The following is a 19869-nucleotide window of genomic DNA, read 5'->3' on the forward strand; positions in this document are numbered from 1 at the left end:
CTGCATGGTAGCATTTCTTGGGATGTCTCCTGATGTCTCCTGATGTATGATGAACATTACCTGGCCCTCTGTTTTACTAGTCATTTATTATCTATGGAAGTACATGTATACAAGGGTTTATTTGGCCAGATCAGTTGCACTTCCATTGTACTTATATAGTTTTACTTTGCCTTTGAATGCTCCCATAACTTTAATTTTTGCTAGATTTATAACATATGGCTACAATCGTTTGGTGATCTGGCTCGCCCTAGAGTTGCCACTTCTCCTTGCATATTGTGCTTTCTGCTCTGCAGGGTGTCCCTTGAGTGGAACTTCATCTGTTACCAAGGCTGTGACCCTCTGTTGTTCAGGCTGCTCTGACTGGCTGGTACATTCACCCCTGTTAACTCTGCCAGCCTGTGCAAGAGAGCAGTCACACCCCCTGACACACTGTAGGGGAAAAGGCACAACCTGCAGAGAAAAATGAACAGTACAGCCTATGTTTTGTAAGGTATACAGTGCTATTAGCTAAACATTTTATATTTGGTATCAATCAGCCCTTAGCAGCACTGTACCACTAGAAGTGCCCTCCCACCGCTGCAAACATCTTACCTTGTGGTCAACAAATATATTTGTGTAATAGAGAATCTTGGCATAGCATGCTGCTCACAGATAGGGTACAGAGCCTCAACGCCATCTCCAACTAAGGGACCTACTCTTTGCCATCTTTAGGTGCTGTTTTAAATCCAGTTTGCCCCAGTATTACTTTCCTTTTATTAATATGAAACATAAGTAAATAAAAGCCTTTGAACATGGTGACAGCATGCCTTTATTTTTGGTAAATATCCACATATATTTTTACAACTTACAGACGCTAAAAGAAAAACAAATCCCAATATAACAAAAAACACTGACAAACCCTATAATTCAATTTATAGGCACATTTATAGCTTTCTGGTGCTTATTTAGGCAAAACAAAAAAGGAAAAACCCATTGCACTGGCAGTCATGACATTTTACTTGCTTGCTATAAATGGATACTAGAAAAAGTAATTTAGGTATGGGACCTGTTATCCAGAATGCTCGGGACCTGGGGTTTTCCAGATAAGAGGCCTTTCCGTAATTTGGATCTCCATAACTTCAGTCTACTAAAAATCATTTAAATATTATTACACCCAATAGGATTGTTTTGCCTCCAATAAGGATTCATTATATCTCAGTTGGGATCAAGTAGAAGGTACTGTTTAATTATTACAGAGAAATATGTGAATTATTTGATTTAAAATGGGGTCTATGAGAGATAGCCATCTCGTAATTCTGAGCTTTCTGGATAACGGATTTCCAGAAAACAGATCCCATACCTGTACTATTCTACTATGGGGCATACAGTGTGCAATGCAATTAAAATGTCCTTGCCACTTTGTTTTTTTCATAATTTGGATCTCCATACCTTAAGTCTCCTAAACAAAAGATTTAAATATTAAATAAACCCAGTTGGAGTGTTTTGCCACCAGTATGGATTCATTCAGCTTAGTTACCATCAAGTACAAAGTACAGGTATGGGACCCATTATCCAGAATGCTCGGGATCTGGGGTTTTCCGGATAAGGGGTCTTTTTGTTATTCGGATCTCCTACCTAACATCTGTTAAAACATTATTTAAACAGTAATTAACCCAATAAGATTGTTTTGCCTCCAATAAGGATTAATTATATCTTAGTTGGGATCAAGTACAAGGTACTGTTTTATTATTACAGAGAAAAAGGAAATTATTTTTGAAAATGTGAATTAATTAATTACAATGGAGTCTATGGGAGATGGCCTTTCCATAATTTGGATGATGGGTTTCTGGATAAGGGGTCTGATACCTGTACTATTTTATTATTAAAGAAAATGGAAATCATTTGCTTAAATGGACTCTATGGGAAATGGCCTTCTCGTAATTCGGAGCTTTCTGGATAACGGGTTTCCAGGTAAGATAGTTCATGCCTGTATATAAAGTTGATAAGGTACATTGTGACCTATATAACTGAATATACTGTGTAATATATTTAAAGGGTGGCATTTAGTACATTTAGTACATACATATAGTAATCAGGTACTCAAGTATTCATAACCCATTGTATAAAATAATCTTATAATCCTTTTATTTTCTTCTGCTTTACCCTTTAGTTTTGATGGGAATTATAGCAGTTGGTACAGTGAGTTCAACTCCATTTATAAATTAACTGGAAGTCATTAGTGAAAACTTATGTTAGTAAACATCATCTTTAACTGTGCCATGGCTTATTTCCACTAAAAGTTTAAATCCACCACATTCAGGCTAAATGTACAGAACACACACCCAGTCACGACTTACACACTGCACGTGTTTTGTCTGAGAACTGAAAATGTTGTGCAAGTTGTAAACACTTTTGTTTTCCGAAGATATAAAATTCTATAGAGATATTAAAAGATTTCTGTGCTACAGTGTATAAAATTAGATTATTTCTAGCGAGTTGTTTTTCCCATTTATGGCTGCCATACTATAGAACTTTGAAATATTTGTTCTCTGCAAAGTATTATGCAACTGACCCGCTCAGAATTTTACATGAACAATTTCAAACTGCTGTATCTTTGGAACAGTACTGATCAGATCATGTCTCATGTAAAGGAATTAAATGAATGTATGGGAACGCATTAATCATCGAGTACAACTGTAGAGACTGTTGTACTGTTAATCTCACTAGTGATTGAGGCAGATGTAGCGGGGGCACTCTTGTCATTAGTGGCAGCCCTACCACCGACAATTTCTTCAGTGTTTCTTTCTGGTTTTAGAAGAATGATGTAGCTTTTGGGGACAAATATACAACCAAGTAAACCGAAACTGGATGCCAATATAGCAAATATTTCAACAGCCACTTTGAATTTTCCTCTTGTGCTTAAGTAAGCAGGAACGAATGAGATCCAGACAATGAAGAAGACCAGCATGCCAAAAGTAATAAATTTGGCTTCATTGAAGTTATCTGGCAGTTTTCTGGCTATGAAGGCAGTTATGAAGGATAATATTGCCAGGAAAACATCAAACCCAAACATAGAACATAGAAATTCAATAGAACCTTCATTACACTCAAGAATTATCTTTACATTTTGAGACTCCATGTTTTTGTAAACCCAAGGGGGATAGATAAGTAAATAAGCTGTACAGATGCCAGCTTGAATAGTCAAGCCAATAACTGCGACAATGATTTGGTATACAGGTTTCAATGCATCGTGGCCTCTTTCAGCAAGTTTTGACTTAGCCGACTTTTTTCTTAACATTAAAACAATTGTTTTTCCTAATATAGAGGAAAGACAGAGGGAGAAGCCCAAAGCTAGGGTAATTTGGCGTGCCATACAAGACCATTGCTCTGGCTTTCCAACAAAAAGAACTGAAGTCATAAAAGTGAAAACTAAAGAAACCTGAATGAGAAAGCTCAGACTGCGACTATTTGCCTTGACTAATGCTGTTTCTCTGTACATAATATAAACAACAGTGAAGGCAATAACAAGTGAAGCTCCAAAGACAGACAAGAATATCAGTGTGATCCCCAAAGCTTCATCAGTTGCCAGAAATTCCACTTCCTTCAGTACACATTCATTCCTGTGCGAATTGGACCAGAAATCTGATGGACATGAAATGCATTCTCTTGCATCTGGAAATAAAAAAAGAGTTAATAGGTAGTGGTTTCAGAGTTAGAAGTGTATCTAGTATTTGTATCAGTCCATAGATTGTAGACCTCAACTTTCTAATCCAGCATGCTTCTACCTACCTTCACCTATTGGAATGTACTATGTCTATGAAGATTTTTATTCATTCAGTACATGATATACAGTATCTAGCAGTGATAAATCTAATTGGCTTGAAAATTTTCCACCACTCATTGACCAGCTTCAGTGGTAGGTGATTCCCTGGCAGATTCATGGTACCATTGTAACTGTGCTTCACTTTCCCAGCTCACTAACATCTACATGAATATGTCCAATGGCACCACTGTGATTGGATTTTGGTTATTGTATTACCCTTAATGGTTTATAATGCTGAAGAGATTCCTAAATGTGAAGGGTGAGTGGTGAAATGTTCTTTGAAATTACTCAGCGAGTCCAGTCACTTTAGACTTATTGCTAAAATTAGGATGCATTCTTTCATGTGCTGAAAAAGTAGACTTTTTAACAAAAATGATTAATTATCAGTTTCTGATGTGCATTTCGGTTCCTTCAGTTTCAGCACTTCAAATTGATTATTTACTGTACATACACGCATCAATAATTACAGCAGAAAGGAAGACCCTACAATAACATAGGCTAGGATAATAGCGCAATAGACTTATTCTTGATTTACCAGTTTCATTAGTTATTTCTCCATCTGCACACGCAATGCAGTCAAAGCAGCAGACTGGTTCCCCTTGTCTAATACCTTTCCGTGTCCCTGGAATGCAACTCTCACTGCACACTGAGCGAGGAGGCTACAGAAAAATAACAGAATACATTACATTTAAAAATATTTTTAAGGATCTATAATAATTTAATTGCATTTAACATTAATTTGTTGGTTGGCATTCAATGGACATAGTATTGTTATAAACTCACTGCACATCTTTCACTAAAATTAGTTTTAAGGAAGAATTTATTAACATATTCATAGGAAGGAAATACATTTGTATTTGAAGTAAAATGTTAGAGGCTATTAACCAGCACTTATTGATTATTGATAGAGAGACATGCAAGTGTCAGCGGGACAGTTACCTGGAAGCATAAATACAGATAAACACCCTAAATTTCCAGATCATACTTTAACTGAATCTTATCAGCATAAGATATACATTAAGGCACTCAGATGTGAGGCTAAAAAGAATCAGCGTCATTAAAAGTACATTGTGAAATTCAGTAAAATAATTCACCAAGAAGAAGAGAATTATTAGGACACTCAAATTACACTAAAAAAATATATATTTAGTCAAATGGTGTTTAGCCCATTTATTAAAGAAGTGGTATGGGTAAATAAATGCAATATTTTATATATAAAACATGCCATGAACAGAAAGATCAAGCAAAGTCACCAAATGAGTTGATTTTGGCCCAATTTGGGCAATGAGCCAAGAATCACAATAGGATATACAAATGCAAGGAGAGATGTGAGCCCCATGCAGTCCTCCCCAAAAAGATCTTCCATTATCCAATAGCTACCGGGAAGATTATCAACCAGATAGTGTTTGGTTAGGCTGCCATTTTGGCCATGTACGTAGCATTGGTCTAATAAACTGGAATAACTCCCTATATTAGCCAGCATAGCCAACTTGTTTCATTATAGATTTCAAGGCAGAATTACCTTGAACGCATAGAAGCATACACAAAAACTAGTAAATAAATAAATAATGTAAAATTACCATTGTGTTTGGTGTATTCCAGAGTATGGAACTGTTGTCAATTTTAAATTCATAACCCGAAGTAAGATCTTTGTAATATCCAATCTTTACAAAGGACATGGTTTGGTTGTCCTTCCACTGCCAATTTAAAACATCATAGTGACCCTTTATATCTCCTGAGTCATCAAATGAGATGGTTTCATTATTTAACGAAGTAAACTTAGCCTTCTTCAAGTAATACATCAGCTGTAGAACACATCAGTACACATAATGGTGAGCAACATATTAAATAATAGGATGTATACATATTCTTCACTCAACAAATATAGCAGATTTGTTTGGTAACTGTGTAAATGGCAGTAGTGGTTGGGAAAGTATTTACTTTATTCACTTTATTCAAATGTAGCATCATTTTTTTTTATTAATTAAATATAGGGGCAATGACTCACAGGGTAATCTTGGTCTTTTGCCTGCTGTTCCCCAAACTGGCCTAAAATTGCATGTCAAAAAGTAATTAGTCAAGATCATTTTTTTCCAACCTACAAATAGATCTGAACCCTTCACTTGTAAAATTAATGGGGCAGAAAGTTTTCAGTGTAAATTTCTGTTTTACACACTGAGTTAATATTTTTTCATCTGTCCTTGCTTACATTAGCTTCAGAATGATGTTAATTATCTGGAGAGAGTGCAGAGACTGCAACTAAACTGGTAAAGGGGATGGAAGATTTAAACTATGAGGTGAGACTGTCGAGGTTGGGGTTGTTTTCTCTGGAAAAGAGGAGCTTGTGAGGGGACATGATTACTCTGTACAAGTACATTAGAGGGGATTATAGGCAGATGGGGGATGTTCTTTTTTCCCATGAAAGGGATCAGCGCACCAGAGGCCTTCTCTTTAGAATAGTTTAACAGAACTTTCATTTGAAGCAGTGTAGGGGGTTTTCACAGTGAGGGCAGTGAGGTTGGGGAATGCCCTTCCTAGTGATGTGGTAATGGCAGATTCTGTTAATGCCTTTAAGAGGGACTTAGATGAGTTCTTGTACAAGGCTAATATTCAAGGCTATTGTTATGCTAAAATCTACAATTAGTGTATTGGTATATATAGATATATATGTGAGTGTACAAATAGGTCAGTATGAGAATATGTGTATATACTGTATATATATGCACTGAGGTTCAGTGGAGGGGTTGAACTTGATGGACTTTGTCTTCTTTTAACCCAACTTAACTATATAACTTTGTAACTATGTAACCTACATATAATGACTTCACTATACTACATTGGTCACATTTGTGGGTAAATAAAAATGGTGGGTAAAAAGAATGGTGATTTGTGTCTGAATTTGCCCTTTTACACTGCTCTTGTGTTTGTAAATGACCCCTCAAGAATAAGAGGGAGACCTATACCACTTAAAACTTTAGGACTTTTACAACCACATTTAAAAGTGGTATTATCTATCTGCCACAAAAACCAAGCATAAATCAAGAGCCACATGCTTTTCCCTTTTCAGAGACCCCAAGGTTCTCTGTGGCCACCAGAGCCTAAGCAAAGGATTGCAAGTTTCCCCTTTAGACCAGAGGTATCTGCAAGGCCCTCTGTGGAATAGAAAGTGTGGACAAGGATTGGAGAGTCAACAACAAGCTGGAGGTCAGGGGCAGGAAACAAGCAAGAGAATATGAGTAAAAGGTTTAGATAGAGATAGAGAGATATTGTTTTCCTTCTATATGCCATGTGCACTTATCTCATTTATTATTGTTTCCCAGTGGTTTCTCACTACTTACTTATATTAATGGCTGTTTACTTCCCTCCCCAGCAAATTAGTACATCACATTGCTGTCTCTTAATAATCATGTTACAAAGTGTGTGGGGCAGTTTCCCACATGTAACCATCCAGGCTCTGCAGTATTTATTAGCCATTTGCCTAGCATAAGGAATTTACAAGGTAATGGAGTAGATTCATATTTATGGCAGAAGAAAAGAGAAAAGTCTTGATATATTTATTGCTATGTTTTTTTTTTCTTGTAGCATTTATGTTCTTTGTGACTAACAAAGTTTCTTGTAAGAAAGTATATTTGGAGGAGTAAGAAGAGGTCCTCTGGCCATTCTGGCATTGTGTATATAGGGATGTGTGCTTGTTACATAAAGGACACAAGTGAAAGTGACTAGGATCCAAGACCAATCTCTAATAAGTGCAAATGTGTATGATAGGAGCTTGGGACTGCGTAAGAGGATTGGCTAATGGCTGGATAAAAAAATAAAATCGAAAGCTAACTTCTGTAGTTAAACAGAGGCTGGCTAGGGGTTTAGTTAGTAGCAGTATCCACCATTAAGATCATCACTGCCCATCTGAGTTGATTGCTCGGAATACATACACTTAAAAAAAATGTAGATATTGACTTGTAATTTTAACTGGATTAAACTGTTGATTTATAATTTTAAACTGTATTAAAATGTATTAATAATTTCTGCCACTAAGTGAAGCATGCAGAAATAGATAAAAGCAGATAAAGCTTTCTGCTAAAGTCTATATTCTTATCACTCCCCTGTAGATAAACTACATTACCTTGGAGCAAATCGGCTTAGGGCTCTGGCACACGGGGGAGATTAGTCGCCCGCGATTAACTCCCTGTTCGCGGGCGACTAATCTCCCCCGTGTGCCAGAGCCCTTAAGGCCACAGTCACACATAGTGTACCTTCTGCTTCTCTCCTCCTGCATTTTGTAGGCAGATCCCCTCACATCTGAAGCTCCATGTAGCTGCACTCAGGCCAATGCTGTGCCTCTTAGTACAGCTACATGGAACTGCAGATGAGAGCAGATCCACTTCTCTCTATCTGCCTAAAAAACACAGGTGGAGATAAGTGGACAGTATGCCATGTGTGACTGTAACTGTGGCCTAATAGTCCGATTTAGACCATGAAGATGCATGTGGCTGGTGAATGCAGAGAATATAGTTACATAGTTACATAGTTACATAGGGTTGAAAAAAGACCAGTGTCCATCAAGTTCAACCCATCCAAGTAAACCCAGCACACCTAACCCACACCTACCAATCTATACACTCACATACATAAACTATAAATACAACCACTAGTACTAACTGTAGATATTAGTATCACAATAGCCTTGGATATTCTGATTGTTCAAGAACTCATCTAGGCCCCTCTTAAAGGCATTAACAGAATCTGCCATTACCACATCACTAGGAAGGGCATTCCACAACCTCACTGCCCTCACCGTGAAAAACCACCTACGCTGCTTCAAATTAAGTTCTGTTCCTCTAATCTAAAGGGGTGGCCTCTGGTGCGTTGATTGTTTTTATGGGAAAAAAGAACATCCCCCATCTGCCTATAATCCCCTCTAATGTACTTGTACAGAGTAATCGTGTCCCCTCGCAAGCGCCTCTTTTCCAGAGAAAACAACCTCAACCTAGACAGTCTCACCTCATAGTTTAAATCTTCCATCCCCTTAACCAGTTTAGTTGCACGTCTCTGCACTCTCTCCAACTCATTAATATCCTTCTTAAGGACTGGAGCCCAAAACTGCACTGCATACTCAAGGTGAGGCCTTACCAGGGACCTATAAAGGGGCAAAATTATGTTCTCATCCCTTGAGTCAATGCCCTTTTTTATACAAGACAGCACTTTATTTGCTTTAGTAGCCACAGAATGACACTGCCTGGAATTAGACAACTTGTTATCAACAAAAACCCCTAGATCCTTCTCCATTAAGGATACCCCCAACACACTACCATTCAGTAGATAGTTCGCGTTTATATTATTTATACCAAAATGCATAACTTTGCACTTATCAACATTGAACCTCATTTTCCAGTTTGCTGCCCAGTTTTCCAATTTTGTCAAATCGCTCTGCAAAGCGGCAGCATCCTGCATGGAACTTATAGTTTTGCACAATTTTGTGTCATCAGCAAAAATAGAAACAGTACTGTCTATGCCCTCCTCCAGGTCATTAATAAACAAGTTAAAAAGCAAAGGACCAAGGACTGACCCCTGCGGTACTCCACTAACCACACTGGTCCAATTAGAAAATGTTCCATTTACCACCACTCTTTGTACTCTATCCTTCAGCCAGTTCTCTATCCAATTACAAATATTATGTTCTAGGCCAATATTTCTTAATTTGATCATTAACCTTCTGTGAGGTACAGTATCAAACGCTTTAGCAAAGTCCAAGTAGATGACATCAACTGCCATTCCAGCATCGAGGTTCCTACTCACCTCCTCATAAAAGGCGACTAAATTAGTCTGGCAAGATCTGTTACGCATAAAACCATGCTGGCACAAACTAATAGTATTGTGAACTGCAATGTATTCAAGTACCCTATCCCTTATTACCCCTTACAAAATTTTTCCTACTACTGATGTCAGACTAACAGGCCTATAGTTTTCAGGCTGAGAACGGGATCCCTTTATAGGCCTAACTACTGCCTGAACAATAGTGATAAGTGGCTCAGAAATCTCTCAACCTGAACCCAACCCAGCACTTTCTACCCATATATGGTGGGATCAGTCACCAAAGGGTAGGGGCCCTGCATATAGTTGCAATAAAATTTACCTGCCTAAACACAACACGACCAAAGCCTGACCTTCTTGGCCTAAACTTTCCCAACTAGCAATGTCAAATAAACAAAATCTCACTTCCTAATATACATCTTGTATGAACTCCATTTTTTGACACAAGGGAACCCTAAAATTACCATGGTGGACATGGCAGTATTTCCAAGGTTCTACCAGAATGTTGCATCAATAGGCACTACTGACTTGCATCAAATGAATTGATGGCGAATGCTGGTTTTAACACTATGCACCTTGGTGTTTTTTGGTTTTTTTTGTTTGTCTGTTTCTAGTTAAAAAGTGAAACTTAAACTGGGGATATGTGAAAAAAATACTGTTGCAAGTCACTGACTCACTGAAATGTGATTTAATGTATACTATTGATTTAAGTTGTCAATGATTGTCAATTTGAAATGAATATATTTTGTTCACCAAATTTAGAAGAAATTGTTAAGACATTGGAGAAACTGACATAAAAAAATGAAGCTTTTTCAACCCTCGTCTTCAGCAAAAAGAGTAATACAGATATCAGGTTAAATGGAATATGAAGTTGTATGCAGCATTTTATAAAAGAAGAGAAGGATTCTGGGTTAGATTTTAGAAATTCGAGTCATTTTCAATACTTTATTAAAAATTATATCTGGAAATAGCCATGTTATAAATACAGAATATGCTAAATATTATTTTGAATATTGAATATGAATGGTCTCATGAATTTTGCTTGTTGTTATATGTTGTTATATTAGTGTAGTGAATTAAATTCTTCCTGAGGGTTGTATTTAATGCACCCATTATGCACTCCTATCAAAACACTGGCTGCTAATACTTTATCTAAGGGGATTAACTATCTACCCTAGAACATATGATTTGTTAGACCAATAAAAACACAGCCATGTGTGCCCTGTGCATTCATAGGCATTAGGAAAGCTTTCTAGTTTGTTGGTTGAGTCATATGCTGGTCACATGACAGCTATGGCATTATGGAACTCATCATGCACTAATAGTAAGTCTTTGCCAATCATTATTTCTTAAATCTAAATCCCTATAAAGGGTATGGGATCTGTTATCTGGAAACCCCTTACCCAGAAATCTCAGAATTGCAGGAAGCCCTTCACCCATAGATTGCATGTTCATTAAAAAATTAAAAATTTTTTAAATGATTCCCTTGTTCTTTGTAATAATAAAACAGTACCATGTACTTGATCCCAACTGAAATATAATGGACTGAGTCTATATCAATGTTGTATATGAAAAGCTTTAGTTATCTTTTACGAATGTATCCCTTTCCCACATACACCTTACATGTATTCATGCAAACACATACAAATATAGATTTAAAATGTCATTAATGGGCTCATGATAAGAGCAAACTTCCAGGTTTTATCCAGATCCCCTATATTAGAAAGAACCAATGCATTGTTCTATTTAGACCAGGATACTAGCAGAGTTTATTGTGGCGCTGATTCATATTTAGGCGCTTATACTTACTTGCCATGGCTCAAAATCAAGTACATTTGCACATTCATTATTGGGAAAAGGACCATGTTTAGGTACACAGACATCTAGGTCATGAAGAGCATGTGCTATGGTGTAGACAGCTTTATAAACATTGTATGTTATCCGCAGCTCAGATACATCTGAGTATGTATTGAGGGAAGTATTGAGATTCTCTCTTCCAGTACAAGGTATAGGCGAAACATCTCTTTTCCGTCCAGCCATTGCTGCTTCCAAACTAATATTTGTATAAAATAATGCTCGATTTGTGGGCCAAGTACAGTTAAAGGCCTCCTCCCAGAACTCATACACCAAATCATCATTTCCATGCTCTGGGTGTATGTCATGTAGAAATTCCTCAAAACCTGGTATGGATGCTCTCTGAACTGCAAAGCCAATTGTGCCACCAAGAAAATGAAAATGTTTAGGTTTAGCTATTAGTGCGGATGTTGTCCAAGCCTCACTGGATATATATGTTTTCCCTGTGATATTAGTTTCTGCTAGGGCTTCCATTAATGAACTTAAATCAATATCTGATGAAAAGATGACAATGATATTGGCTGTGGACTTCCTTATTGTCGCCACTATTTTATCTATTGAATCTTTATTATAAATCCTGGGCAGGGTTTCAGAAAAAGAGATGCAAACTCCATTCTTCTCCACCTCTTCTTTGAAAAGTTTGATGCCATATTTCCCATAATCATCATCTGCAGCTATAGTTCCAACCCAGGTCCACCCAAAATAAGTAACAAGTGCTGCAATGCCTTTAGACTGAGTTGTGTCACTGGCTATTGTGCGAAGAAATGATGGGAACTGGAACTTGTCGCTAAGTACGGAACAGGATGAAGCATAACCCACCTGAAAGGAAACAATGTTATCATTGTTCACTATAACTGAGTGTGCTTATGTAGTACTAATAAGAATAGTCTTTTAAATGCTGGTTTTTAATTGGTTGTCACATAGAACTGGTACATAGTTTTAAACAATCACATCATATTTAGGATTTATAATTTTCCTTTTTATGGTATAGGGACTTCCTGAGGTGTAACCAGTAAGGTTTCATTTATGCTTAGGCAATCCTAATGTACACCCTATTTTTTGTTTCCAGAAAACCATAATTATTAAAAACTGAAACTCTCTTTCTAACTTACCCTGAAGTCTCTTTACATATTATAATAGGGTCACCAGATAACTTGAAAATTCCAGCAAAACTGCACTTTAATTTGAATGCAATCAGTGTAGCCCTGCAACATGCATTTATTAGATGTTTCCCCGAATTGTAAAGTCATCTGGTAACCTCAAAGTATCAGCTCTCATTGATAAGTCAATATTTGCTTTAAACAGGTTAATTATGTCCCTCTTTAATAACTCAACTGCACACGTATCTAGAAAACATACCTATGAAGAGTTTTAAATATAAAACTGAGATCACTGAAAATGAAGGTACCTGTGGGAAGTAGTACAGCCCTAAGATTCTGGCTGTGGCAATTGATAAGGCTGATCCTCCAGCTCCAACAACGGCAGCCAAGGGAGCTCCGGCGCTGCAGCGGAAATTAGGGTGGGTCTCATTTTGCCCTGTTAAAAATGATAGGGTTCCTTCCACTGCTTTGGAAATGGTGAAGCATGTATCGAAAATTTGATAACCTAGCGTTATGTTTGGGAGAATGTCCCTCTGTTTGTTTATTTTATTGATTGCAAAGATCATGGCTCGGGCCCAGCGCAGACTGCGGAAATTAAACCTGACAAAAGGAAAGAGAAATTTGGCATTTTAGGATTTTAATTTACATGTAAACTGTAACTGAATAGTATACAAGTATTGCTTAGTAATATACATGGATAGAGTTTTAGAGAAGGGAACCTTTGACAATGCAGGAAGTCATGGACCCCTACCTGGGGGAGGTGGTGTTTCATAAATCAAATATCTAAGCCACAGGCCTCCAGCTGTTGTTAACCTGCAACTCCCAGAATCCCTGCCATGCTTTATAAACACAGATAATATACAATATATTTCTAAAATTCTTACAGAATATGCTGTTTTTACTTTTATTTTTTTTTTTACCTCCCTTAGGGCTTTTCTTATGCCGAGTGCTAAGGGCCAGGGCCAGAACTAGGGTTAGGCCGAAGAGGCACCTGCCTAGGGCGTAATGGTGGGGGGGTAGCACCAAGCAGGTACCTCCTCTGTCACCTACCATGGGTTCCGGACCCAACTGTGCAGCGGCCCCTGTAACCCCCCGCCGCCCTGTGTGCGCATGCACCGTTGTGCACGGGGGGATGTTGGCAGTGGGCAGGCCAAGCCGATCAGGTTACCTAGGGTGCCCGGCTTGGCCCGGTACTGCTCAGGGCAAAATGTCCTTGTACACCAATCCTGTTAATATGTGAAACAACCTTGTCCTGATTTAAGAATTAAACAAAAGTTGCATAAAAACATAAATGTAATATTAATAATGTAACAATGTTGTAACAAACTCAGAGTCTGCACCAGATCTAGTAACCCCTAATATAATACATATAGTAACCTGTAATATAAAACATACAACAAGTAGGAAGGTAGGAGTGGGAGTCTGAATAAGAAAGATACAGGTATGGGACCTGTTATCCAGAATGCTCAGGACCTGGGATTTTCTGAATAAAGGTTCTTTCCTTTATTTGGATTGCCATACCTTAAGTCAGTGATCCCCAACCAGTGGCCTGTGAGCAACATGTTGCTCCCCAACCCTTTGGATGTTGCTCCCAGTGGCCTCGAAGCAGGTGCTTATTTTTGAATTTCTGGCTTGGAGGCAAGTTTTGGTTGTATAAAACCCAGTGTAATTGCCAAACAGAGCCTTCTGTGGGCTTCCAGTCAACATAGGGGCTATTAAATAGCCAATTATAGCTCTCATTGGCACCTCCAGGAACTTTTTTCATGCTTGTGTTGCTCTCCAAAACTTTTGGAACATATAGAGGGAAACTGGGGGCTCATTTATGATTAGTTTATCATCAATGTTGCATTTAGCACTCATGTAGTATAAGAGCTCTCTCATATACTCTCTACTGTTCAATATACATTTTTACAAAAAATGTCAGTGCTTTAAAAGTTATTAGTAAATGTAATTGCTATTGAAAGCAACACTTGCTGAACAATGTTGCAAAGGTCAGTCTCCTCCAGCAAGACAGGTCTGTCAGTCTGCTGCCTTTTGTTACATTGTTTCAAATGCCAGAGCCACCAGGGCAGAGAATAGAAAAGGACAGACAAACACTGCTTCTAATAGCAATTATATATATAAATAACTCAAAAACCATTACAAATTTGTAATGAATGTATATTGCAAAGCTGCTTAGAATTTTGTTTTCTTTTATTAGGCAAAAAATTATATTCTGGGTTGATGTTCTTTAAAGGACTACTTTTTAGGGAATGGTATACAAAGAACAGCCACCCTCACTCATAAGTGCAACCAGTTTGTAAAATGCCTCAAAAAGTCTTACTGTGTCTAATGCAAGATTTAGGGTTACAAAGGGACAGATTTACGAACATAAGTGAAGCTACCCATACAACCCGTATTTTGTTAAATCAGCAATTGACAATTTCCCCAGGTCCTCCATTGAACTCTAACTAAACAAGCAGATATTTTTGTGCAAAAAAAAAATGTGAAAAAATACAAGTTGTTCCCTCAGCTTGGAGTTACAAAAGGGCCTGAAGGGGGTTAGGCAGAAGAAGAGGTACATGACCAGCTTCCCCCCACCTAATCCCCCTAGGCACGTGCCTCTTCTGTCTACCCCTAGTTCAAGCCCTGCTAAAAATATAACAAAGCACAATTTATAGTGGAGTTGTTAACACAGAGCACAGCATATGTTTGTTTTCTAACTCCCTGCTACCAGCACACTTATTTATAAGGCTCCAGCTGCAACCTATTGATTAAGTGCAAAACCAGAATAACTGGCATAGACTGTAGATTGGAGAACCTGTCCTCACTTCTTCAGTCAGATACCAGGCTCTGTTTCCTAGCTTCCCTGAACTTAATCTGGAAAGACAACTAAGCTAGACATAAGGAAATATATTCACTTGACATATTTCCTATAATCTCAACTACTGAACTGCTTAGGGGTGCCTAAGTTAAAGTAACATGCTTGCTATATTGTGCAGGTGTGGCAGAGACAATATGCACCCCAGTTCCCAGACCATAATGATACACTCAGAACAGAAGAGAGAAACCCTTAGAACTAAAACATATAAACAAACACCACCCTCATCTGCATATACAAATAACTTAGTCTCTTGAACTTTGCTGGACCAAACCCTTTCATCTAACAGCTTTCAGTCTCCTCAAATATCAAATAAACAATAAATATAGTAATGGAAAGATCTTCTCTGTGTGTTAACTTGGGCTAAAAAAAGGCCAAAGTCCATCAAGTTCAACTTCAAATGAACCCCCAGGGCACCCACAGTATAAACACATACCGACCTATCTATACCCTCACGTGCAGTATATCTATATATATCAAGATCTATACATGTTGTAGATTTTAGTGTCACAATAGCCATGGATGTTATGCTTGTTCAAGAACTCACCAAGCCCCTCTTAAAGGCATTAACAGAATCTGCCATTACCACATCTCTAGGAAGGGCATTCCCCAACCTCACTGCCCTCACTGTGAAAACCCACCTACACTGCTAAATATAAAAGTTCTAATGAAAAGAGGTGTCCTCAGGTGGCGTTAATCTTTTGAATGCATATATGTGTATATATATGCATAGCTTTTATCTGACCCCACACTGAACACATTTTTTTGAACAAAAATATGTTGTGGGTCCTAGCATTGCCATTTTCTAATTATACACCACTGCCTCTCCCTGCATGATCAGTAAAGTGATCCCAGCTTTATACAGTAAAATGAACAGATCATGTGCATCATATGCCACTTTCATATGCCACTTTCTGCATTTCCCATAATGAGCCAAATGCACAATAAAAACTAAAATCAAATGTATATTTGTAAAACACCAGTTTTAAACTTTTGCACTTTGCATTACCAAGGACTCCTAATGCTGGGCAAGGCAATTAGTCCTTTCTAGTGGCCCTTTTCTCTAAGGTTGGTCGTTCATTTGCAAAGCTTAGAAATGTAACAAATAGCAGGTTAATACAACAATAAGGGTATGTGCCCACCAGATGTGTATATATATATATATATATATATATATGACATACTGTAGATAATATTCACTGAATGTATATTTTGGAATCACACTGTTTAAAGTAGTGATGTTAATTTCCAAGTATTAAGGGCTGCATTTAACAATATTCAAACAAAAAAAATCTTTACCTCTTTGTTTAGCAACTTCTGTTCCTATGTATGAAGTTTTAGGGTGCTTTCTAGCAGTCTAGTCAAATGTGAGCTTTACAGAAGACATGGCTTGGATTGTTCCTTGGGAACATTGTTACAAGGGTTGAAGAATCTGTATGAAAAACCTTGCCAAACACTCTTTCAGAAATAGTAAGAAAAAGCTTTCCACACATGAGTCAGAATGTTTTCTACTGACTGCAATGCAGAGTAACGTATTAACTAATTCATTAAATGACCAATAAAACAAAAAAATCTTTATTCGAGAAGCAAAAATTGCAATTTATGTCATTGCCCTTACAGTGCCAAGTCCAGGTCATAAGACATATGAAAAGGCCAATTCTATTCTTTTTAATAGACAAAAGTCAAATAAATAAATAAACAGTCAAATTTCCCCAATGCAGCAATATTATCAGTAAGTAAAGTCAGATTTTGTCATCTCAACTGTATACAGTACAAGTATACAGTGAGATAAAAATCCAGGACCTACTAAGAGGCCAGCATTATACAATGTGTATTACAGCAGGCAATTTACAACAAGCAATTCCAGACAACAATATGCAAATCCTTGTAAGTTTTGTCTTTTAGCATGAATCTGCATAAACAGTTGTAATTGTGCATTAGATTTTATTTCTGCAATATATTCCATGTCCCCTGATACATTGTTTTATTGGTTTTATGCTATTTCAAAAATATAAAATACATTTATTGTATCTTATGCCATTGGCATGTATTTTGGAATAAAAAGCTACATTTAACAAGATTTCTGCAATGGGTGACCTATTGGATTAAATGCTGCTGTTAATTTTTTTTACTATTCACTGAAGTTCAACAATAACCTAAACTTAAAAGAAAATAGAAAAGCAATCTTTCAGTCCAAGACAACCAGCTGTCTGAATGGATGAAGCCAAATGTATTGTGTCACACTAAGCAAATGTCCAGGCACTTCCAGCCTCCCAGTACACCCTGCTAACACACACAGAAAACCTGATGCTTAACTAATTGTCAGATAAAAAGGGAATAATGTACCCCTTATTGTAAAATATATGGATATTAGAAGTCACCAGACATTTCCATCACCATGGAAACTCAGAGATTCACTAATTAAAAAAATCAAGGAACTGGATCAAAGTCTCTGGTAATTAATAGAACAGTAACGACTTCTAAAACAATGCAGACTGTGGCTCCAGGGACTTTTAAAGACTTTTTAGACTCATATATTAATCACTTATTGTCAATGTTTTGGACCAGCTCTAGTAGAGAAAGAGAAAAGAAGAAGAGAAAAAAAGAGAGAGAGGAAGGGAGACACTGTACTCTTAGGTGTTGTTCAAAAGGCAAATAACTAGTTACATAATTACGCATTTGCCTTTATTTCAATATCACCAACATATTCTGCAGAATTTTATAGAGATTATACATCATACACATCAGTCCCTGCCCCAGTGGAGCTGACAATCTAAGGTCCCTTTCTCATTTCCTCACAGTAGAGTCAGTTTTTAGCCAATTAACCTGCCTGTATACTTTTGGAGTGTAAAAGGTAACAGAGTACACAGAGGAAACCAAATCAAGCACAATAAGGACCTACAAACTCCTTGCAGGCAGTGTCCTGGCTGGAATGAATCTCAAGACCCTCAAATAAAGCAACTATAGAAAGTTACATGTTCTATTTGAAAAAACAAAACTGAAAAAAGTGGAGGAAGAATTTCCCCTTTAATGCAAAATGTCTTTTATATGATAAAGGATTTGGTCTCCAAAGAGTGCACTATAACAAGCATTTTAGGGAGAATAATTCACAAGATAATTTGAGTTTATTTGTTCCCTGCCAGCAAATGCTTCTAAACTTACATACTGATAATGCCTAGGGATCAGAAACAAATGCACATTTGTGAAACACAATCCCTGTTTGTAATATATGCTCATCACAGTTTATTTTGGCTGAGGCACTTGTGGCTGGTTAATATTAAATATTATAGAACAATATTCCATTATTATGTGTATGCCCCACTTATTTATTGCATTAACATTTTTTCCATATTTTATTTTTCTTTTAGATATAATAAGTGCTAATAATTACTCACCCTTCACATTTTGGTGACTTGGGTTCCTCCATAGCGGAATCATTTTGCAGTATGGTCCGGAAATGGAAGGGAAACATTCCTCCGATGATTAACTCGTGGTTTTTTGACTCCAGAAATCCATGTAGATCAAATTTTCCTATAAGTCGGCATTCTTGTCCCCTAACATGAATTTTGTCTTGTAGACAAATATATATTATACAAAGTAAATAAAAAATCTTGCTTGCCATCTTGATAAGGGATACCAAATGAAGATCATCAAGGAGAAAGTCTATTGAAGCTGTGCTAAGTCCTTGCTAGAGATACTGCTTTCTGCTATTGGCCTGTGTAACAATATGGAGACCCAAGGGAAAGAAAGTGATGTTTCTTCATACACTGCATAGTGCGATTGTCAGTCATGTAATCCGTGCTCTGTTTCCAACCACTGAGGGGATACGTGCTTGTGATATTATTAAATACACCTTTATGAATTCAACAGGGAATACTGGGATTTCCTGATTGGAGATGCTCAAGCCTTTTCATGAATGAAAGACTTCATTATTTCTGCAGTCCCAGTAAGGAAGAAAGTCTAAATATTACAGTCCTTATAAATGACTTCCAGTCAAATTATGCACCTATCAGTGCTGCTGTTACAAAAAAAACAATTCAAAAGTCATGGTACATTGGATATATTTTGGGAGTTTCACATGGTAATTGCATTTATGATTCATGAATGTTATTGTATTAGTAATAAAAGAAGGTCTAAGGCCCAGAAATAAAATGCCAATGGCCGAATATATATATAAATCATTTTATAATAGGACACTTATAAAAGCCTGTACAGGTATGGGACCTGTTATCCAGAAAGCTTTGCACCTGGGGTTTTCAGGATAAGGAGTCTTTTCATAATTGGGATCTCCATACCTTTAGGGGTATATTTATCATACTGTGTAATAAGTGGAGTAAAACATTACCGGTGATGTTGCTCATAGCAGCCAATCAGATGCTTTGCTTTGGTTTTCTAACAGTTGAAATCTAATTGCTGATTGGTTGCCCTGGGCAACATCACTGGTA

The 19869-nt window shown here is 37.3% G+C and overlaps 1 protein-coding gene across 1 annotated transcript; it reads right to left on the minus strand.

Moving 5' to 3' along the window:
• Positions 1-1902: 1902 nt before the first annotated feature.
• vn2r1p lies at positions 1903-19227 on the minus strand. The gene is made up of 6 exons (XM_012963442.3): positions 18820-19227; positions 12873-13164; positions 11420-12283; positions 5383-5607; positions 4338-4461; positions 1903-3651 (listed from the first exon to the last, which is right to left on the minus strand). The coding sequence occupies exons 1-6, from the start codon at positions 19044-19046 to the stop codon at positions 2657-2659; spliced, it is 2727 nt and encodes a 908-aa protein (XP_012818896.1). The 5' UTR covers positions 19047-19227; the 3' UTR covers positions 1903-2656.
• Between the last annotated feature and the right edge of the window lie 642 nt (positions 19228-19869).

This window comes from Xenopus tropicalis, chromosome 5 (genome assembly GCF_000004195.4).
Source record: "Xenopus tropicalis strain Nigerian chromosome 5, UCB_Xtro_10.0, whole genome shotgun sequence".
NCBI classification, from domain to species: Eukaryota; Metazoa; Chordata; class Amphibia; order Anura; family Pipidae; genus Xenopus; species Xenopus tropicalis.